At 49.3% G+C, this 16,076-nt stretch overlaps 6 protein-coding genes across 8 annotated transcripts; 3 read left to right on the top strand and 3 right to left on the bottom strand.

The window, feature by feature from the left end:
* Positions 1-235: 235 nt before the first annotated feature.
* FOXG_00016 (uncharacterized protein) lies at positions 236-2,912 on the bottom strand. Of its 2 annotated transcripts, XM_018376051.1 has the most exons (6): positions 1,886-2,912; positions 1,770-1,824; positions 1,633-1,712; positions 1,310-1,572; positions 950-1,250; positions 236-889 (listed from the first exon to the last, which is right to left on the bottom strand). In XM_018376051.1, exons 1-6 carry the CDS (start codon positions 2,380-2,382, stop codon positions 640-642), a joined length of 1,446 nt encoding a protein of 481 aa, XP_018231555.1. In that variant the 5' UTR covers positions 2,383-2,912; the 3' UTR covers positions 236-639. The 2 variants fall into 2 exon arrangements, with proteins under 2 accessions (XP_018231555.1, XP_018231556.1); XM_018376052.1 differs by having other exon boundaries at positions 236-1,250.
* A 1,181-nt stretch (positions 2,913-4,093) lies between these two features.
* On the top strand, positions 4,094-6,174 carry FOXG_00015 (ATP phosphoribosyltransferase). The gene is made up of 4 exons (XM_018376050.1): positions 4,094-4,434; positions 4,528-4,562; positions 4,615-5,169; positions 5,236-6,174. The coding sequence occupies exons 1-4, from the start codon at positions 4,418-4,420 to the stop codon at positions 5,604-5,606; spliced, it is 978 nt and encodes a 325-aa protein (XP_018231554.1). The 5' UTR covers positions 4,094-4,417; the 3' UTR covers positions 5,607-6,174.
* Positions 6,175-6,241: 67 nt separating this feature from the next.
* Positions 6,242-8,543, bottom strand: FOXG_17782 (uncharacterized protein). The gene has a single exon (XM_018397764.1). The coding sequence runs from the start codon at positions 8,077-8,079 to the stop codon at positions 7,795-7,797; it is 285 nt and encodes a 94-aa protein (XP_018231551.1). The 5' UTR covers positions 8,080-8,543; the 3' UTR covers positions 6,242-7,794.
* FOXG_00014 (uncharacterized protein) lies at positions 6,399-6,930 on the top strand (the record flags this gene model as incomplete). The annotated part of the gene is made up of 2 exons (XM_018376049.1): positions 6,399-6,461; positions 6,619-6,930. The coding sequence occupies 2 exons, from the start codon at positions 6,399-6,401 to the stop codon at positions 6,928-6,930; spliced, it is 375 nt and encodes a 124-aa protein (XP_018231553.1).
* FOXG_17783 (uncharacterized protein) lies at positions 7,036-7,428 on the top strand (the record flags this gene model as incomplete). Its single annotated transcript, XM_018397765.1, has 1 exon — positions 7,036-7,428. The coding sequence occupies one exon, from the start codon at positions 7,036-7,038 to the stop codon at positions 7,426-7,428; it is 393 nt and encodes a 130-aa protein (XP_018231552.1).
* A 159-nt stretch (positions 8,544-8,702) lies between the features above and the next one.
* On the bottom strand, positions 8,703-15,847 carry FOXG_00013 (uncharacterized protein). 2 transcript variants are annotated; one of them, XM_018376047.1, is made up of 5 exons: positions 14,011-15,847; positions 11,578-13,956; positions 9,758-11,523; positions 9,611-9,700; positions 8,703-9,556 (listed from the first exon to the last, which is right to left on the bottom strand). In XM_018376047.1, the coding sequence occupies exons 1-5, from the start codon at positions 15,595-15,597 to the stop codon at positions 8,941-8,943; spliced, it is 6,438 nt and encodes a 2,145-aa protein (XP_018231549.1). In that variant the 5' UTR covers positions 15,598-15,847; the 3' UTR covers positions 8,703-8,940. The 2 variants fall into 2 exon arrangements, with proteins under 2 accessions (XP_018231549.1, XP_018231550.1); XM_018376048.1 differs by having other exon boundaries at positions 8,729-9,556; positions 9,611-11,523.
* Positions 15,848-16,076: the final 229 nt, after the last annotated feature.

Genomic DNA, 16,076 nt, shown 5'->3' with positions numbered 1-16,076 from the left:
AATCACAAGCCTCATGACCTCAAAATCTCGAAATGTGCAAGGGATGCTGCTGTTTGTGGCTTGTAGCCTGTAGCTTGTAGCTAGATTCCATCAGGGTTGTTCCATGCTAATCAGACCCAAGACCCTGAAATTGGCGGCTAAGCTTGTCTAAGTGCGATGACGTTGACTCCTTGAACCCCGGGTTTGGTCATGATACAGTCATCTTTTGCTCTCGGGCTAGGGAACCCTTTGCCCTGTCGATCCCACACTTGGCTTCACACTCTTTGTTGGCTCTTTAGATGTGTCGAACTGCAACATCACCCGACACACTGTATTGCAAGCTAGGACAAAAGCATAAAAGCATGAGAAATCGACTCAATTCCAAACACCAACGCCAGCATCTATGCTCAGTATTCAATGACATGGTGCCTTGTCTAACAAGGGCAGTACCTCTATACATTTTGGCGACATATCTTGGAACCTTGTACAGAGGAGAGTCATGATTTGGTCTATTTTCCAGTGCCGAATGCCTCTTGTGTGCGCCAGCTATTCCTTCTCTTGCGGATTTCAACTATCTGAATAGCCAATTTCCGAAGCCCATCTCTGATATGGTCAAACAATCATGAATATTTCTTTGGCGATATAGTTCACGCAGATCCTTCAGTTCTGATCGTACATCTCTTCATCACCTTCGCCCTTGATGTTGGCGTCCTTACGGATCGGGATCTTGATGCCTTGGTTCGCAAATTTCTTGCTCAATGGTGTACTTTCGCACACGCCGGGGAACTTCTTGGCCGAGTACACGTGGAAACTCTCGCTGTAGCACGACGACAGGATTGGCGCTCGGCCTTGGTTTACGTTGGTTCCCTGCCCTCCGGGGCGTCCAACGTTGACGAAGGAGAACCTTAATCTGCAACTTCAGCGTCAGCAATCACGAGCCACGGCACAGACCAAATTCAGTTGCTCTTACCGAAAGGTTCCTTCAGTACGGACGCTGAGGTCTTGGAGGACAAACCAGATACCTGATTGTCCTTCAGTGTCCTCGAGACGGAATGCGCTTGCGGCCAAACTGCCAATCAAGTTTCTCGTAAACATCCCTTGGGGTTGCCCCCCAACCACTGCCATCCGAGTAAGCGCATTTTGATCCTGTCCATATCCATTACGGAAAGGGGCGCCTGGCGGAGGAGCGGAAGGTTCGGCACTGTAACCGCTATGTCGCGGGTAGTATTGTTGGGGCGGACCGTAGGAACTGCTCGGCGGGTACGACGGTGCTACTCTTATGTCAGACACGGATTTGTCCTCGCTTTTTGTTCCTCCTGTTTCGACCAACCTTGCCCGTAGCTTTGCTGCACCGGTGGGGGGTAATCCTGCCCATAGTTCAGCCCTTGCGATTGCCCATATCCAGACTCGCGGCTCGGGGGCAGAGATTGTTGCTGGTACGAAGGGGTCCCTGGCTCTAAGGACGAATAAGTGTAGGTACTTGAGGATGCCATAGCGCCGGTCCCAGTCGACGACCGTACCAGATTCACTTCTTTGGTACCGTCATGATTCCACAGATCGACCGACAACACAAACATGGCGTGGTCCAGGCTACTACACATTATGTGTTAGCACAAAACAAGGTGCCTTTTTTCCACGACTGCATCAACGTACTTGTAGTCAACCTCCTTACCCGTCTCAGTATTTATTATGACAAGACGAACACACGGCGGCGGCGTGATTGGGCGACGATCCTAGATTGGAACTGTGAGACAGATGATCAGGGCTCAATGGCAACGAAAGAAACAGACCTTATCGCCAAATCCACACATGCGCGCACGCACGGGTTGTTGCTTCACATCGAGACTATGAAATCGTTTCAGCGGGGTCGCGAAGGAAGTTTGAAGGATTCGCCTTGGTCACAAACCTGTACTTCCAGCCTGATCCTTCTTCAATCTTGGAGTAAGATGGGGGAACGTATTCGGAATCTTTCTGATGGTCGGTAGGGGATGGTCCTGAGAAAGGCGGGGGAGGAGGAGGTTCATCATGTTGCGAAGGAGAAGGGGCGTGTTGCTGGTGCGGATGGGGCCGAGGGTATTGACTCGGCTGAGGCTGTTGATATGGAGCTGGTGCATATGGTGGGAGTTGAGACTGGTGGTGGGGTGGTTGGCTATGATGTTGATGCGAAGATAGCGAGTGGGAAGGTGGCGGCGGCGGTGGATGTTGGTGGTGAGGATGTGGAGCTGACGGCGGAGGAGGTAGAGGAGGGTGAGACGAGTGGTGATGTTGACTCGGAGGCGGTAGAGGCGGAGGAGGATGCTGGTGTTGTTGGTAGGTATGAATTGGTGGTGGTGGTGCGCTGGAAGAATAGGCAGGGCCTGGGATTCGCTGCGACATGTCGGGCGAGTGATAGGCAGAATTCATTGTGGTTTGCGATCGATAATAAGGTTATCGAGAATTGGTGCCGAGTGTAAGTCTGCGTATAAATATAACATAGAAAGGAATAAAAAGGTTCGGGAGGTAGGTATCCGTAGAGGATGGATGATTTGTGGAGGACGAAGCGAAGAGGAGAAGCTGTGCGGACAAGGCGAGCTATAAGAGCATATGCTCCGACAATTGTTGCGTTGCGTTGCGCTGAATTCCCCTTGGAGTTGGTCCTAAGCCAAAGAGCGAAGAGAAGCGAAACAAGACAAGACCAGATGTCAGTCTTGAGGGGAGCAGAAAGCGCCAGGAGGCGAAGCCACCAAAAGGAGAGGCCGACGATACAGAGTAAGGTAGGATGTAAGTGAAGCGGAGCAAAGCAAAGCAAAGCAAAGTCAGTTAGGTCGAGTTAGGCGCTGGAGGCACTATGTCGTCGATGTCGCGCGGGCGGCGGCAGGTGGAGAACCCAGAAGCCCGGCTGAAGGTAAAGTGTAAATTGATGGAAAGTTTGAGGTGGAGCTGGAGGTTAAGCTCCCAAGTGGCGCGGGCCGGGAGCGCTAAAAGGGCTTCGATTCCCTGGCTCAGCTCCGTTATCCCAGGACTTATTGCCGTAATGGTCGCAAGCTCATGAACTCTGATCTCCACGATGATTTCTGTTGTATCCCGACGCAGTGGTTAAGGCATGACATAGCATATCTAGGCGTCCCCGAGAATTAGACACAAATGTCATAGAGGGCTTAGACCGAACCAACCGGTAGCTGAGGCAGCTTAGCGAGCGAGAGAAGCCAAGACCTGTGACTCTTCAGCTCTGGGCTGGGCTGAGTGAGCTGTACTGGACTGGACAAAGACTTTGTTGCGGTTGAGACCTTGACTGAGACCTTGACTGAGACTCGACAAGGACTGGGTCATCGGGGTTTATCAAGTAGGCGTCAGCAAAAGGACGAAAAAAAGAAACGAGACAGGAAAAAGGACCTAGGTAGCACACCTCCAAGAGAGTGTAGTACAAGGTGAATGAACGGGCAAACATCCGCGCAGGCGAGGAAAAGAAAGGTGCATATGAACGAACGCAAGCCGCATGATACCACACTCACAGACAGCAAGTAAAACATGCTGAGCGAGCACACCATCTTCTATTCAAGTTGCTTGGAGAACGTTGTTCCGGTCAGTACCACAGCCAGCCACATTGCTCGCTGAATGACATGACTGCATCCCCGTATGATAACTACTTCTGTTGGGGCTGCTTCGGTTTGTTTTCATTCTCTACCTGATGAAGAAACTACCTTGATCGATTCCATGCCCTCGAACCCGCAATGTCTGAATCAAAGGCTTTGTTCAACGTCCTTACCATTGTGTCTCAGCCTGATAAAGGCTCGAGCACCTATCGTTCGCCTGGTCGTTGTCAATCCGGTCTAACTTCGGATGGAATCTCAACCGCATGATACATGATACAAATCCAGTGCACAAGACATTTTGTTGTTGGGCAATTCTAATGCCTTTCTGTAATCACTCCTAATTGGGTTCCTGTAAATGTCTTGTCGTTAGTAAGTTTGATTGACAAAGTCAATTGCAAGCCTATGTACATTTTCGGGTACACGTTGTTTCAGCATATTCTCAAAACAAAGGCCTCAATTAGCAGCTTGAAATGTTTAGTATTGGATATGGACTTCAGAAAACATCCACATCCATGTATGACTCTATCTTCAGCACCGTGTTATCTGTGTGTCTCCTAATTGGTGGGCCTGTCAACATCTTCCCCCCGATGGTCGGTCTGTGTCGGTGGTGATTTGGTTATGTGGTACCTGATTAGAGCCCCAATCACATTGCCCCAGCGTATGAAATGGTGCATGCTGGTACCACAGCCAAATACACGAAGCCCCGCCATCGTCTTGAAGCCCCGCAGTCGGAGTCATTAGCAGTCACCACAGACAATAATAAATTCCCCGACTGCCTTACCCTGCTGTGTGATTTACCTAATTCAAACTACCTATACCTAGTCCAAGGGAAGAAGCATTGCATTGTAGCACTTCTGTAGCCAGCCATGGATCTCGTCAACAGGTTGGTCCGCCCCGTTGTGAGCCTCGCAACGTCAAAATCGTCCCTCAACATCCCACCTTCACTATGTGGTCGCTGATTCAAAATCCCCTCCAGTCTCGAAGGCCGTCTTCTTTTTGCCGTACCCAAGAGTGAGTCGTCTCATATCCTTCCAATCGACATTCTTATGCTCATTCATCACAGAGGGTCGTCTCAATGCTGCCACACTGAACCTCCTCGAGGGCGCCGACGTCCAATTCCGTCGTGAGAACCGTCTCGATATCGCTCTCGTCAAGAATCTCCCTATTGCCCTGATCTTCCTCCCTGCCGCCGACATTCCCACGTTCGTTGGCGAGGGTCGCTGCGACCTCGGTATCACCGGATGGGACCAAGTCCAGGAGCATGATGCCTCAGTCCGTGCCTACAACCACTTGCGACGTAGCTCTGTTGATCTATCGTCATCCGACGATAAGGTTGCTGGCTCTGATATGGTTATGGAATTGGGCTTCGGCAGCTGCAAGCTTCAGGTCCAGGTCCCCGAGAAGGGCCAGTATAAGACCCCCGAGGATCTCATTGGAAAGACAATTGGGACGAGCTTCGTCAACCTTGCTGCCGACTATTTCCTGAAGCTTGAGCAGGGCGAGAATGCACAGGGAGAGCTTTCGCCTCGCAAGATGCGCACCAAGATTGTTGAGTTGAGTGGAAGTGTCGAGGCAGCATGTGCTCTTGGTGTTGCTGAGGGCATTGTCGACCTTGTTGGTATGTGGAATACTCGAGGCTTACTTCACCGACTGTGACGGACCATAACTAACGATCACCGTCTAGAATCTGGAGAGACCATGCGAGCTGCTGGGCTCAAGGCCATTGACACTGTTGTCGACTCTACCGCCGTGCTCATCAAGTCAAAATCGCCTTCCAACCCTGAGCTCATCGACCTCATCACCTCGCGTATCCGTGGTGTTATCACCGCCAAGAGCTACGTCCTGTGCCAATACAATGTCGAGCGAAGCCGTTTGGCTGAGGCAACCAAGGTTACTCCTGGGAAGCGCTCAGCGACAGTTACCACTCTGGACGAGGAGGGCTGGGTTGCAGTCAGCTCTATGGTCGAGAAGAAGAAGATTGCTCTGGTTATGGACGATTTGACCCGAATTGGCGCTCAGGACATTCTTGTCCTCGACATTCACAATGCGCGCTGAAGGAGCATACATGATGGGTTAGGCAAGGAGGCGTTGATATGCATAGGCACCGGTAGGCGTGGGATTCATGGGCAAACGGCGCTCTGGAAAATCAATGGCTGGCTGGTATCAGGCTCAAAAGAGGGGGATTGTAATGTATGGGCTGCATGTAAACGCCATGTCACCTCCATTGTAATGGGATATCCCTATTGAAACTTCAATGACCATTTCCCACACCATGAGGCGAAGATCGGAAATTGTGCCTGGCCGGATCCTGCCGGTACCTGGACTTGGAGCTTGGGCGGGAATGATCGACGCTGCATACGTCGTATCACGATGAGGCTGAATGATTTGAGATGGTGGCTTGGCAGAAGAACTGAGGAGGATTCTGCTAGAGGCTGGACAATATGGCTCAGATAGTATATGCGAAACCGACGAAAAGCTCATTTGTAGAGGTTTGAACTGACGAAAAGCCTTTCTCTTGATCCAATGCAGAGCTTCTCCGCAACAATTACAGGAATACGTAACAAGGATGATTGATGTTGGTGATCGGGAGCTTCGGGAATCCTGCGGGCATCCATTAGCTAGCAACCTCCACGCGATGACCTCACTAGGGCGGCTACGTAAGTGAGCCACAACCAATTCATAAGCTCTCTGTCTGATTCACTTGATCAGGTGGGCCCTTGAATCAAATACCAACAACGACCTAGAAACAAAGTGTTTGGAATCTCTGTTTGTTATGAACTTGAACTCACATCCACGGTTTAAAACTCGACACTCGTTATAATACACTACCATATTCATTCTCCCATCATGTCCAAATTTCGTCCCCAGCCTGAGAATGCTGGTAATAACCAGCCGTCTACTCTCTATTCTGTAGGTCACTCCTCGTTCAGACATTATCTGTGGTTGTTGCCAAGAGAAGACAGAAAGCGTCTTGTCTTGTCTTCTTCTTTGCTTCAAAGTCTCATGATATCAACGAACAAGGTCGTATTCTCTGCTGGTCACAATAACACTGACACAGGTCTTTTAGCTCGTCATGACGCCTGTCAACATAACCGTCTTCCTCTTCTCACTCCTCCTGGTTGACTTTCGCCATACTGCTGGCCGCAACAACTTCTACGGTACCGGTAACCGGCAAGCGAAATGGGTGCCCCGATGGTTCCTCCAGCCATACCAGCACATTGGCCATAGCGATCATGATGCCCATGGCCGCTGGCACTATCACAGCAAACAGAAGAAGCTCATGAAGATGGAAGCAGACGAAGCGTTCAGATGCGGTCTACCATGCTCGTGTTCATGGCCGTGGCATTGGCTCTGGCTACGAGTGCTGTCTGGTTCTTGACGAGTCGTCTATATTACGGTGTCGCTTCTCTTGTCGAGCCTCATACCGCGAATCAAACGATCCCGCCTACGGGTCCGTGAACATGACAGGGTGGAGAGAAGGCGGATGATACTTGAAGCTCCGCCGAGAATTAGAGACCCTCTCTGTTTCGCGGGGTGGTATCAACCGTTGACTCCAGACAAGGACCTTACCACCGTCACCGTACAATTTTCCCTCCAACTGACATGCGTCTCTATCGATCTGGGTTCTTGTTTGCTCTTCAACAGCAAAGAGGCAATCTCGCTTGATGATTTCAACGGTGATCATTGTTGTCTCACATTAAGAGCAGCATTTGCACCGTCGTCTTCAGGAGCGATCTCCCGGATCTCCAGACATGAGTTAATCATGCATTGGCCTTCAAGCGTTGATCGAAAGTGGCATCATTGTCGCTGTTACTCTGTACACAAGTATTTCAGGGGTGTTTGTGGGTCGTGGCAGGCGTTTCGAACCCCTGCTTGATATCGTGTCCGAGGATATGTATGACACTGTATGAAATGTAATGATCATGATAATGGATTGTTTTTTTTTTTTTTTTCTTTTTGGTCTCAGACAGCAATGAAGGCCTAAAAGTTTGATTGTGTTTGAATTTGAATCTGAAATTTGGCAAGATTATTCATCTTTGATGCCATACCGAATCGTCACTCGGTCAAGAATTGAAGAATAACCATGTAAGTCACACGAACGCCGTCTCTTAAAAATTCCCTAGTTTGACCTGCCAGACACCTAAAAGGCAAGCCCAACACCACATTAAATCCCCAGAAATTGTAATCTTCGACGTGTAAATCATAAAGCAAGATCTCATGTCAAAGTATGCGTATCAAGGCATTAACCGATGCGCTCCTCCACACTGCCCCAGTAGACAATGGGCCTGGGCTCAAGCAGGCTCAACTCACTGCCGAAGCTCTTGCGTTCAGCCTCTAGATGCAATAGAGAAGGCTGTCGCGAGATAATGCTGTTGATGGCAACGACAGGGGACGAGCTTGTCGTGCTGACTGATGAGTAGGAAGCCTGGGTGGAGGTGGAGGCTGATGAGCTGCGACGCAGAGAGTTGCGCAGACGAGAGGGTGAGAAGCGAGAAGTCATAGTTTCGAAGCGGGAGGTGTGGGCCATTGTGTGAGAGTTTCAAGATGAGTTGAGAGTGAATGCGTTGTCGCGTAACAATGAAATCTGGTATTGGCGTAATAGGCGTGGCGTTGGTGAAAATGATCGTGATGGTCGTTGAGATGAAAAAACTAACGAGCAACTTGTCCAGCAGTTGTCGTATGATAAACCAGATTTGTCAATGAGTGAACGAGTTCAAGAAGTAGAAAAGAGAGGCACAGCCTGTCGAATGTTTCTATCAGACTCTTGGTCTTGTCTTGTCAACAAGCAATGAGCGAGCGATGGTTCTTTGGGTAACACAAAGATAGAAAGGCAAGCAAGAGGAAGAAAAGCAAAAGGCAGCACCTTTACCTTTATCTATCAATTCACTTTCGACAACGGGCACGAGACCCAGAAAAGAAAGTGGCAGTGTAGAAAAGAGAACCACAGTCCTTGCATCAGGATATGTCAGGGGCTCGGAATGTGGGCGCACGGATTGTTTCAACCTCGCAACTAGCGGCTGAAACAGTCGCATTGTCCGTCAATTCACTTTGAGTTGGAACCTCAGCAGGATTGCCAAGCAAGGGTGTTTTGTCGCAGGCAGCCGTTGATCAGACAAGCGTCAGGTCTCCAGTCTCACACCTTGCTCTTGCGTATCACCGCACTGGGCTACACAGAGGCCGTCTTGGTACCCGAACGTTCTGTGCATGAAAAATGTATGTCTATTTTGAATCTTGATCGACCGAAACTAGATACCGGGGGTAGCCTTGCCCCCCCCTCGTTGCTCATGTATTGATTGCCCTGGAACGCCGTGCTCAGCTTTGAATTATGCCATGAGTTCGCTTTCCTGAATGCAACCTCCATTGATGCCATGTGCATGATTGCATTGTTTCACCACCAAAACTGGACTTCCCTCCTCCTCACAAGTAAGTTCCATGTCAACCGCAACTTCAACTCCTCCATCGCTTCCTCCTCAGTGGAAACCATCATACCCTTGTGAGCCCCTGTTCTGTGTTTGTCGGACTGTGGCGTTGCGGCGAATACTCTCGCCCCAAACCGAGTCGTCAAGCATTCCACGGACTTGCACAGGGCTAATGGGGTCCAAATGATTGCTCTCACGGCCCGAGGCGCTGACGATCTTGCTTGCGTCGTCGATTGTTGTTGTTGCTCATGTGGATCATCCTCCTCGATCTCAAAGCTAAAGGCTGATGGTTGCGCAGGTGTTGTGGGTGATGGAGGCGCGGCCCTGGGGAAGCTGAGAGGGTGACTCCACGATGTGTCGTGCAACGATAGATCCACAGATCCCAGCCAGTTGCGTGGCTCGCCTGCGTCAACACTCGATGGACGCGAGGCTGGTGAGAGGGGAGATCTCGGTCCTGCTCCACCTGTTTCATCGTCGCTCAGATCGTTCTCAACAAGAATCTCCGGAATGTTCAGCTGTGGAACTGCCGTCATGCGGGCCGAGTGCTTTCGTAGCATATGTTTCTTGAATTGTCTTGAATAATATCTGTGTTGATGGTGAGCAATTTTCCTTTCCTGGGTTCGGCTATAAATAGCTTACAATGTGTCGAAGAAGCCCAATACCACGCCACGTCGGACTTGGTCGTCTACTCGCTGGAGACGAGCTCGACGCCTTAGGAACTCTTCGAGTCTTTGCGGTTTTTTGTCAGCCTTGGTGTACAGATATGCGGCAGGTCGGATAACTTACTTTAGGCTCTTGTTATCACTGATGATGTTATAGTGAGCAAGAATCATCAAGACACTCGTGAAAGAGATGCCCCTGTCGGGATCTGCGGACACCAAGACCTCCTCGTAAAAAATGTTAAAGCGCCGACGCTGGTGGCGCACCTTCTCCACGTCAATCCTCCTCAGCCGTGCATTGAGTTTGTTCAGGTCAATGCCACTGAATCCGCTGGTTGTCGCGATGGACGAGTGATGTGTGAGTTTCACATCGTCCCTTATATCTTCCAAAATAGAATGAACGCTGTCCTCTGGATCATAAATGCGCATCTGAAAGACGCCTGAGAGCTCGCCAAGAAGACGGGGAAAGGCTGCTTTCGTGATATACCCAGTACCTGCTGGGTCAACGCTTCGCCAAGCTTCTTTGAACCGTCGAATCTCATCGCGATCAACAACAGCCATGCCACTCGAGCGTTGAAAGACGTAACTGAAGCTCTCGTAGATGAGTGACACAAACAGGTTCACAAAGATATACATACTGACGATGTTCCATGCGATGAACAGGATTCTGGCCCACGATTGGCTACCACAGTCACTGTCGAAGAATCTAGGTTCGTCAACGCAAAGTGGCGGCTCTATGCTGGCATAATCTTCCATGACAGCATTCCATCCTTCACCTAGACTCATCCTGAATAGCAGAATCAGGGCTTTGGGGACGGTTCGGAAATTTATGTTTTCCGCAGTCTCTTCGCCAAATCGTGTCAAACTAAAAGCTTGAGTCATGGCAATGGCGAAGACCAGGAAGAATACCAGCCAGGTGGCAAGCAAGTTACCAATAACTGTCAGACTAGCAGCGGCCGTCTTGAACAGCTGGTCCAGTGCATCGTTGCGAGGAATGAGGAGGAGTACAATGGCGACCAAGAACACCTTATGTAGCTGGACATAGGTTTCAATCTCAGTGTCTGATATGAGTAACGCGAGAGTTGAAACAAATGCCCCGAAGACAATGAACAGAGAGTAAAGATCCCACGAGCTTCGTCGGAAACGCACCCAGCCCAAACCAATGATACGAATTGCAATGTTAGCCGTGTATGCCACGATGAAGGCGAAGAAAACGAAGTCGCGATATCGCGTCCACCACCATGGCTCACTGGCGAATTCCGAGACAAGCACGATCAAGTGCAGTACTAGAACAACGGTAATTGTCTGGTACCACTTACCCTTCTTCTCGATGGCTCTCTTGTGGCACCATTTCTTCCAGCTCTTCTCAGAATCGTCATACGAACTCTTCGAAGGTGAAATTTGTCTGAGGATCTTTCGTAATTCGAGCCATGACCGTTGTTCCGCAGTCAAATAAGCGACACCTGTCTGTTCGGTATAATTACGCATGAAAACAGAGATAAAGAGCGTGAGTACGAAGACGGTGGCCAACAGATTGAATACGACAAGGAAGATGGCATTGCCCTCCGACGCTAGGTCTTGGGGCTGCTTCATGCGGCCGGTAATGGCTTGAACAGTAAAAGAGACGTCTGTCCATCCCTCTTGACTAACAATCTGGAATAGAATAAATAAAGATGCCCCAAAATCGTCGAAGCTGAAGAAGGGGTTCGCTGCAACACGCGGAGCAAGCATTGGCCAGTCGTCGCTAAATGGTGTGCTCTCGAACTCGCCATAGCAATTATCCATGGTATTAATTCCGTCGCCACCATCGTTACAAGACAAAAGTAAGCCATTGAATAGGTTGAGACCATAAATGGCAAACGGGATGAGCAGAGACATCGAGACAAACGCGGCCTAGGAAAGCAATTAGCAAAGAACACGGCTACAGGTAAGGAGATGGCAACTCACGCCTAGAATTTTCCACCAACCAACGATAATGAGATCGTGAAATGTGTTTCTAGCGCTGTTGCTAACATTCAGCAGTCGAAGTGCACGAAGCGCCTTGAATGCGCCTATTGCTCTGGAAATAGCGCCGTCATTGATAAGGAGCGTAACGACATTGATCCACAGAGTGACCAAAACAACTGAGTCCATGAATCCCCAGGAACTTCGCAAGTATGCATTGGGGGTCCACAAGAGTCCGTCCGCAATGATCTTGATCGCAGCTTCAACAGTAAACACAATCGCAAAAGCCATGTCTGTCCAGATGTACCAATTCCTAATACTGAACTGATGTTGTTCTTGATACTCCTTCTGATAAAGAGGAGTGGTCACACATGCGAGGACGACCATAGCCACGATTGCTGCGTAAATGAATATCGTGAAAGAATACCAAAGGAGGGTATCGGGAACTACACCATCAATGCGCTCAATGCCCCGAGAAGGACCAACGACCCGCTGACAAAGTCGGCGCAGGCTGTTGTTGGGTGGGAAAATGTACAAGGAGGTATTGTAATTTGGGTACTTTGCAAGATACTCTCGCTGAGCCCTCTTTCGAGTCATAGTGGCAGACATGGCCTGTTCAGCCATTTGTCGAGGATCTGAGGTATCGTTCGCGCCGTCAAACCGCAAGCTTGAATAAAAGGGGTTGGGCTCTTTGTCGCTGAACCACCCTTTCACCCGTCCCCACATGGCAGAGAGACGGCCAGGCTTGATCTCACCACCCAACAGCGTAGTTGCGCTTCTAATAGGGGCATGGTGCAACCGGTCCTCCTCAGGTTTAGGATTCATTTGATCATCCAGAAACTCGCGGACCACCGCATCTTTGAGAAGCATCTCGACTGTTGCTGGCCCGTAGTCAAGGGGGTCCTTATTTTTGCGATGTTTGGACAGGCCGAATATTGTAGAAAGGGCCAGGTTGCTTGATGAAGCTCCAAGGTCTCGCCTTTGAAGAAAAGCCTTGACTTGTTGAAGCCGTTTCTCGTCTTCGGATACATCAAAGTTCTCCTGAATTACAGCAATGAACATGTTGATGAGAATGAAGAAAGCCACAATGAACCAGCCAATGAGTAGAATAGCTCCTATCCATGAGGTATTCTTGTGCCTAGTGTAGGAGGTGACAGTATAAAGAATATCTGTCCAATTCTCACTTGTCAGAACTTGGTACATGCCCAAGAAGGAGTTGTAAATAGTGTAGAACGAGATACGATTGAGCTCGCCATCTTCATACACGGGAATTTCGCCTCTGAATAACTGCGCAGCAAAAATCGCCACCAAAAATGTCATCAGAAACACAAAGAACATCAGGTTTCCGATACCAGCAGCATTGCCCAAAACGAGGAGAATAAGCTCCCTTGTCACTGGTATTGCTAACACAATACGATAAACTCTCAGGATTTGGAACACCGTCAACCACCAATACGCTCTGGTATAGCGAATAGGGGGGATTAATATGATGGAGGTGATAATCGCAAGGCCGAGGTCGAAGAGGTTACGCCAACTTTTGTGGAAGTGATTCCAATCAGTCGCAATTCGAAAGATCATCTCAATATCGAGAAGAATGGTAACGATGATCTCTGCAGTGTTGATGAAGCGCTCTCTTCTTGCTGACATGGTTGCGCTGCGGCAGGCCTGGCATAGCAACCCAAAAGTGATGATCAGAATCCACACTGCACGGGTTTTATGGAACATGCGTTGTAAAGAAGATGTTCGGCGAATTCTCTCGTCAGATCGAGCTTGCACCGGCGATTCCTGGCTGACAGTGAATGCACTGGCTTTACTCTCTTCACGAATGACCTGGAAGGATGAGGTAATGACAGCAATCAACAAGTTTGTCAACCACAGCATCATGATCATGATGCCTGCACCAAAAAAGAGAGCGGCCTGGACATAATCCGAGCTCATGGTCATGTACATAAGATCGGAGAAGGTGTTTGCGCTCATGATGACAAACACAAGTTCCAGGGAGTTGAAAATGTTGTCAAAATTGACCGTGCCATTGTGCGGGTTGGATTGCTGAAGGCAAATGGAACCTCGAGGACACAGAAACCCCTTTCCTTCGTTGGTTCCATTCATAAGGTCCGTCAAGGACTCTGAATTGTTGAACTTGAGCCACGGCATAGTTTCGCCCGTTTGGTTGTTCAAGTAACCGCCACAAAAAGCTTCCTCGTTTGTGTAGGAAGCATCAAGGTCCGTAGGATCAAGGGGGTCAAGCCACACGCACTGCCGACTCAAACTGGCTTTGAAACTCTGGACCCCTATAATTGCAAACAGAAGCCAGAAGAATGTGAGGAGAAATGCAACTCGAACGAGTAAAGGCGTTGCTTTCTTTAAACTCCTGAGAATAATCTAAGAATTCGTAAGCGTGCTTGTTGATATGTTCAAGCATCATGATAACCTTACCGCAGTACCGTTCGTTAGAGCAAGTAATCTCAAAATTCGTAAACAACTCAGCATTCGAAATGCATAAAGATCGTGTTTAGTTTCGAGGCCAGAAATGCTCAAGCAGAAAGTGATCCAATACGAGACAACGGCAACAAAATCGAAACGGTTGAAGGAATGGCGTAGAAATGCTCGCCGAGCAAGCTGAAACCTTTGGTGCTCTTCCAGAGTTCTTGGCAATGCTTGCTGGCCTTGCATAAAAGTTGTAAAAGATCTTGAGATTGCTGACGGTTCCGGTCGATATTGCGACGTCTTCTTTACGGATTTTATCCGCTCCGGTTGGAAAACAGCACGATACTGGTCTGCTATTGCGGCTCGGATTCCCCGTTTACGGTCAATCGTACTGTACTCTGCTGCGTTCAACACGAAGCCAGACACAATAATACGCGAGATAATCTCCAGAGTGAAGATAATGAAAAGAGCAAGCATAGCCCAATCAATAGGATGCTGTCCCCATCTTTCTGGGCGTCCATTCTCAAATACATTCGGAGCAGCCTCAACTGCGAGAAGAATAGCCTGCAAGACTATCAAAAGAAGCAAGAATGGCTCCGTATATGGGTTGACCAAGAGGTCGCAGAGTCGTAGTCTCAAAGGGTTGTCCGGTGAGAAGATTCCCAGAGACTTTCCTTTGAGAGGATTTGGTAAAGGAGGCCTCGGTATATCTGGCTCAGCTTCGGTCACATTAAAACGTGGTTCTGTAGACTTTTCGCTTGACGACCGAACCAACTGTGGTTGATACGAAGTATCGGCAAACATCGAATTCATCGTATCCCGATTCCTATCTTGATCATGTCTACTAGGTGAGCGGGAGCGATGCCTCGATGCACGATGATCAATGACTTCTGTCTCTCCGCTTATGTTGACAACTCTCTGTGACATTGCCCGCACAATCGAACCAGCACGGGACAAAGCGCCCGATGTAGAAGGCGACCTTGACCTTCGATATTCGTTAGGATTAAGAGAAGCGCCAAAGTTACGATTTCGAGTTGAACCATAGCTTGCTCTTAAATCTTCGCCGAGGCTTCTCGTATTGCGACCGCGCGACGGGCTGTTTTCCAGACTTGAAACTGTTTGAAAACTGTCTCGATTTCGGTCATCCAAATTACTGGCAGATAAAGAACCAGAGATGGGCTCAACTCCAGCTGTCAACGGAACTCGATCGGACTCGGCGTAATCGGTACTCGGCGCATCTTCGACATAGGGAGCAGGCGGGTCGTATGTACGAACCGGTGTAGAAGGCATTGGAGGACTTGGCTGATGGTGATCCATACCCGGAGGGAGCGCAGCCTGTAGAGCCATTGGATCTATAGGTGACCCTGGGCTAACATCGTCGTCGAAACGATCGTAGGGTTGGTCCCAATATGTTGAGATACCAGGAAGATTGGCAGACATTTGAGGAACGTCGGGCGGAGAAACAGAGCTTGGTTGTTGCCGTGACAGACCAGCTTGCGTCTGTTGATTATCGAGATGCGATCCGTCTAAGTTCTGAAGCGGAATAGACAGGCGCCGCGCAGGGCGCCCGTCTTGATCCCAAGAGTGTGAAGACATGGACCAACGAAAGGACTAATGACCGCCAATGCGGTCCAATGTCATGAAGAATAGTGATTATTAGTACTACTACCAGAATGAAGCATCGTTAGCGCTTCATGAAAAAAAAAAAGAAAAAAAAAGATAGAGAGCGTGAACTAGGTATGGTTTAGAGGTATTCGTAGAAGCAAAGAGGTAGCCAGTTCGCTACATCCTAATCAGGAGTCCCTAGGATGCCGTAGGACGGCTGGATGTGACAGTAAGCTCCCGCTTACGCACTGTACACACAGCAGCTTCTTTGGCAGAGTGCAATGAAATGCCGTGTGCTTTTTATAGAACAAGGTTTCTGCTACAGTGTGGAGAGTTTCATCCCCTGGAAAATGGAGGTCGTAAGCTGAATTCCCAGGTTGGCCAGCCAGGGTAGTCGAAAAGTGATACAAGTGGCATGTGCTTGTGGCTGAGTGCGCCACAGCTCGTCCCAGCTTTTCGCGACCTAGAAA

The sequence above is a fragment of the Fusarium oxysporum genome, chromosome 1 (assembly GCF_000149955.1).
Source record: "Fusarium oxysporum f. sp. lycopersici 4287 chromosome 1, whole genome shotgun sequence".
Taxonomy (NCBI): domain Eukaryota; kingdom Fungi; phylum Ascomycota; class Sordariomycetes; order Hypocreales; family Nectriaceae; genus Fusarium; species Fusarium oxysporum.
Note: the sequence above shows the minus strand (reverse complement) of the source record. Positions and strands in the feature narration are given on the sequence as shown.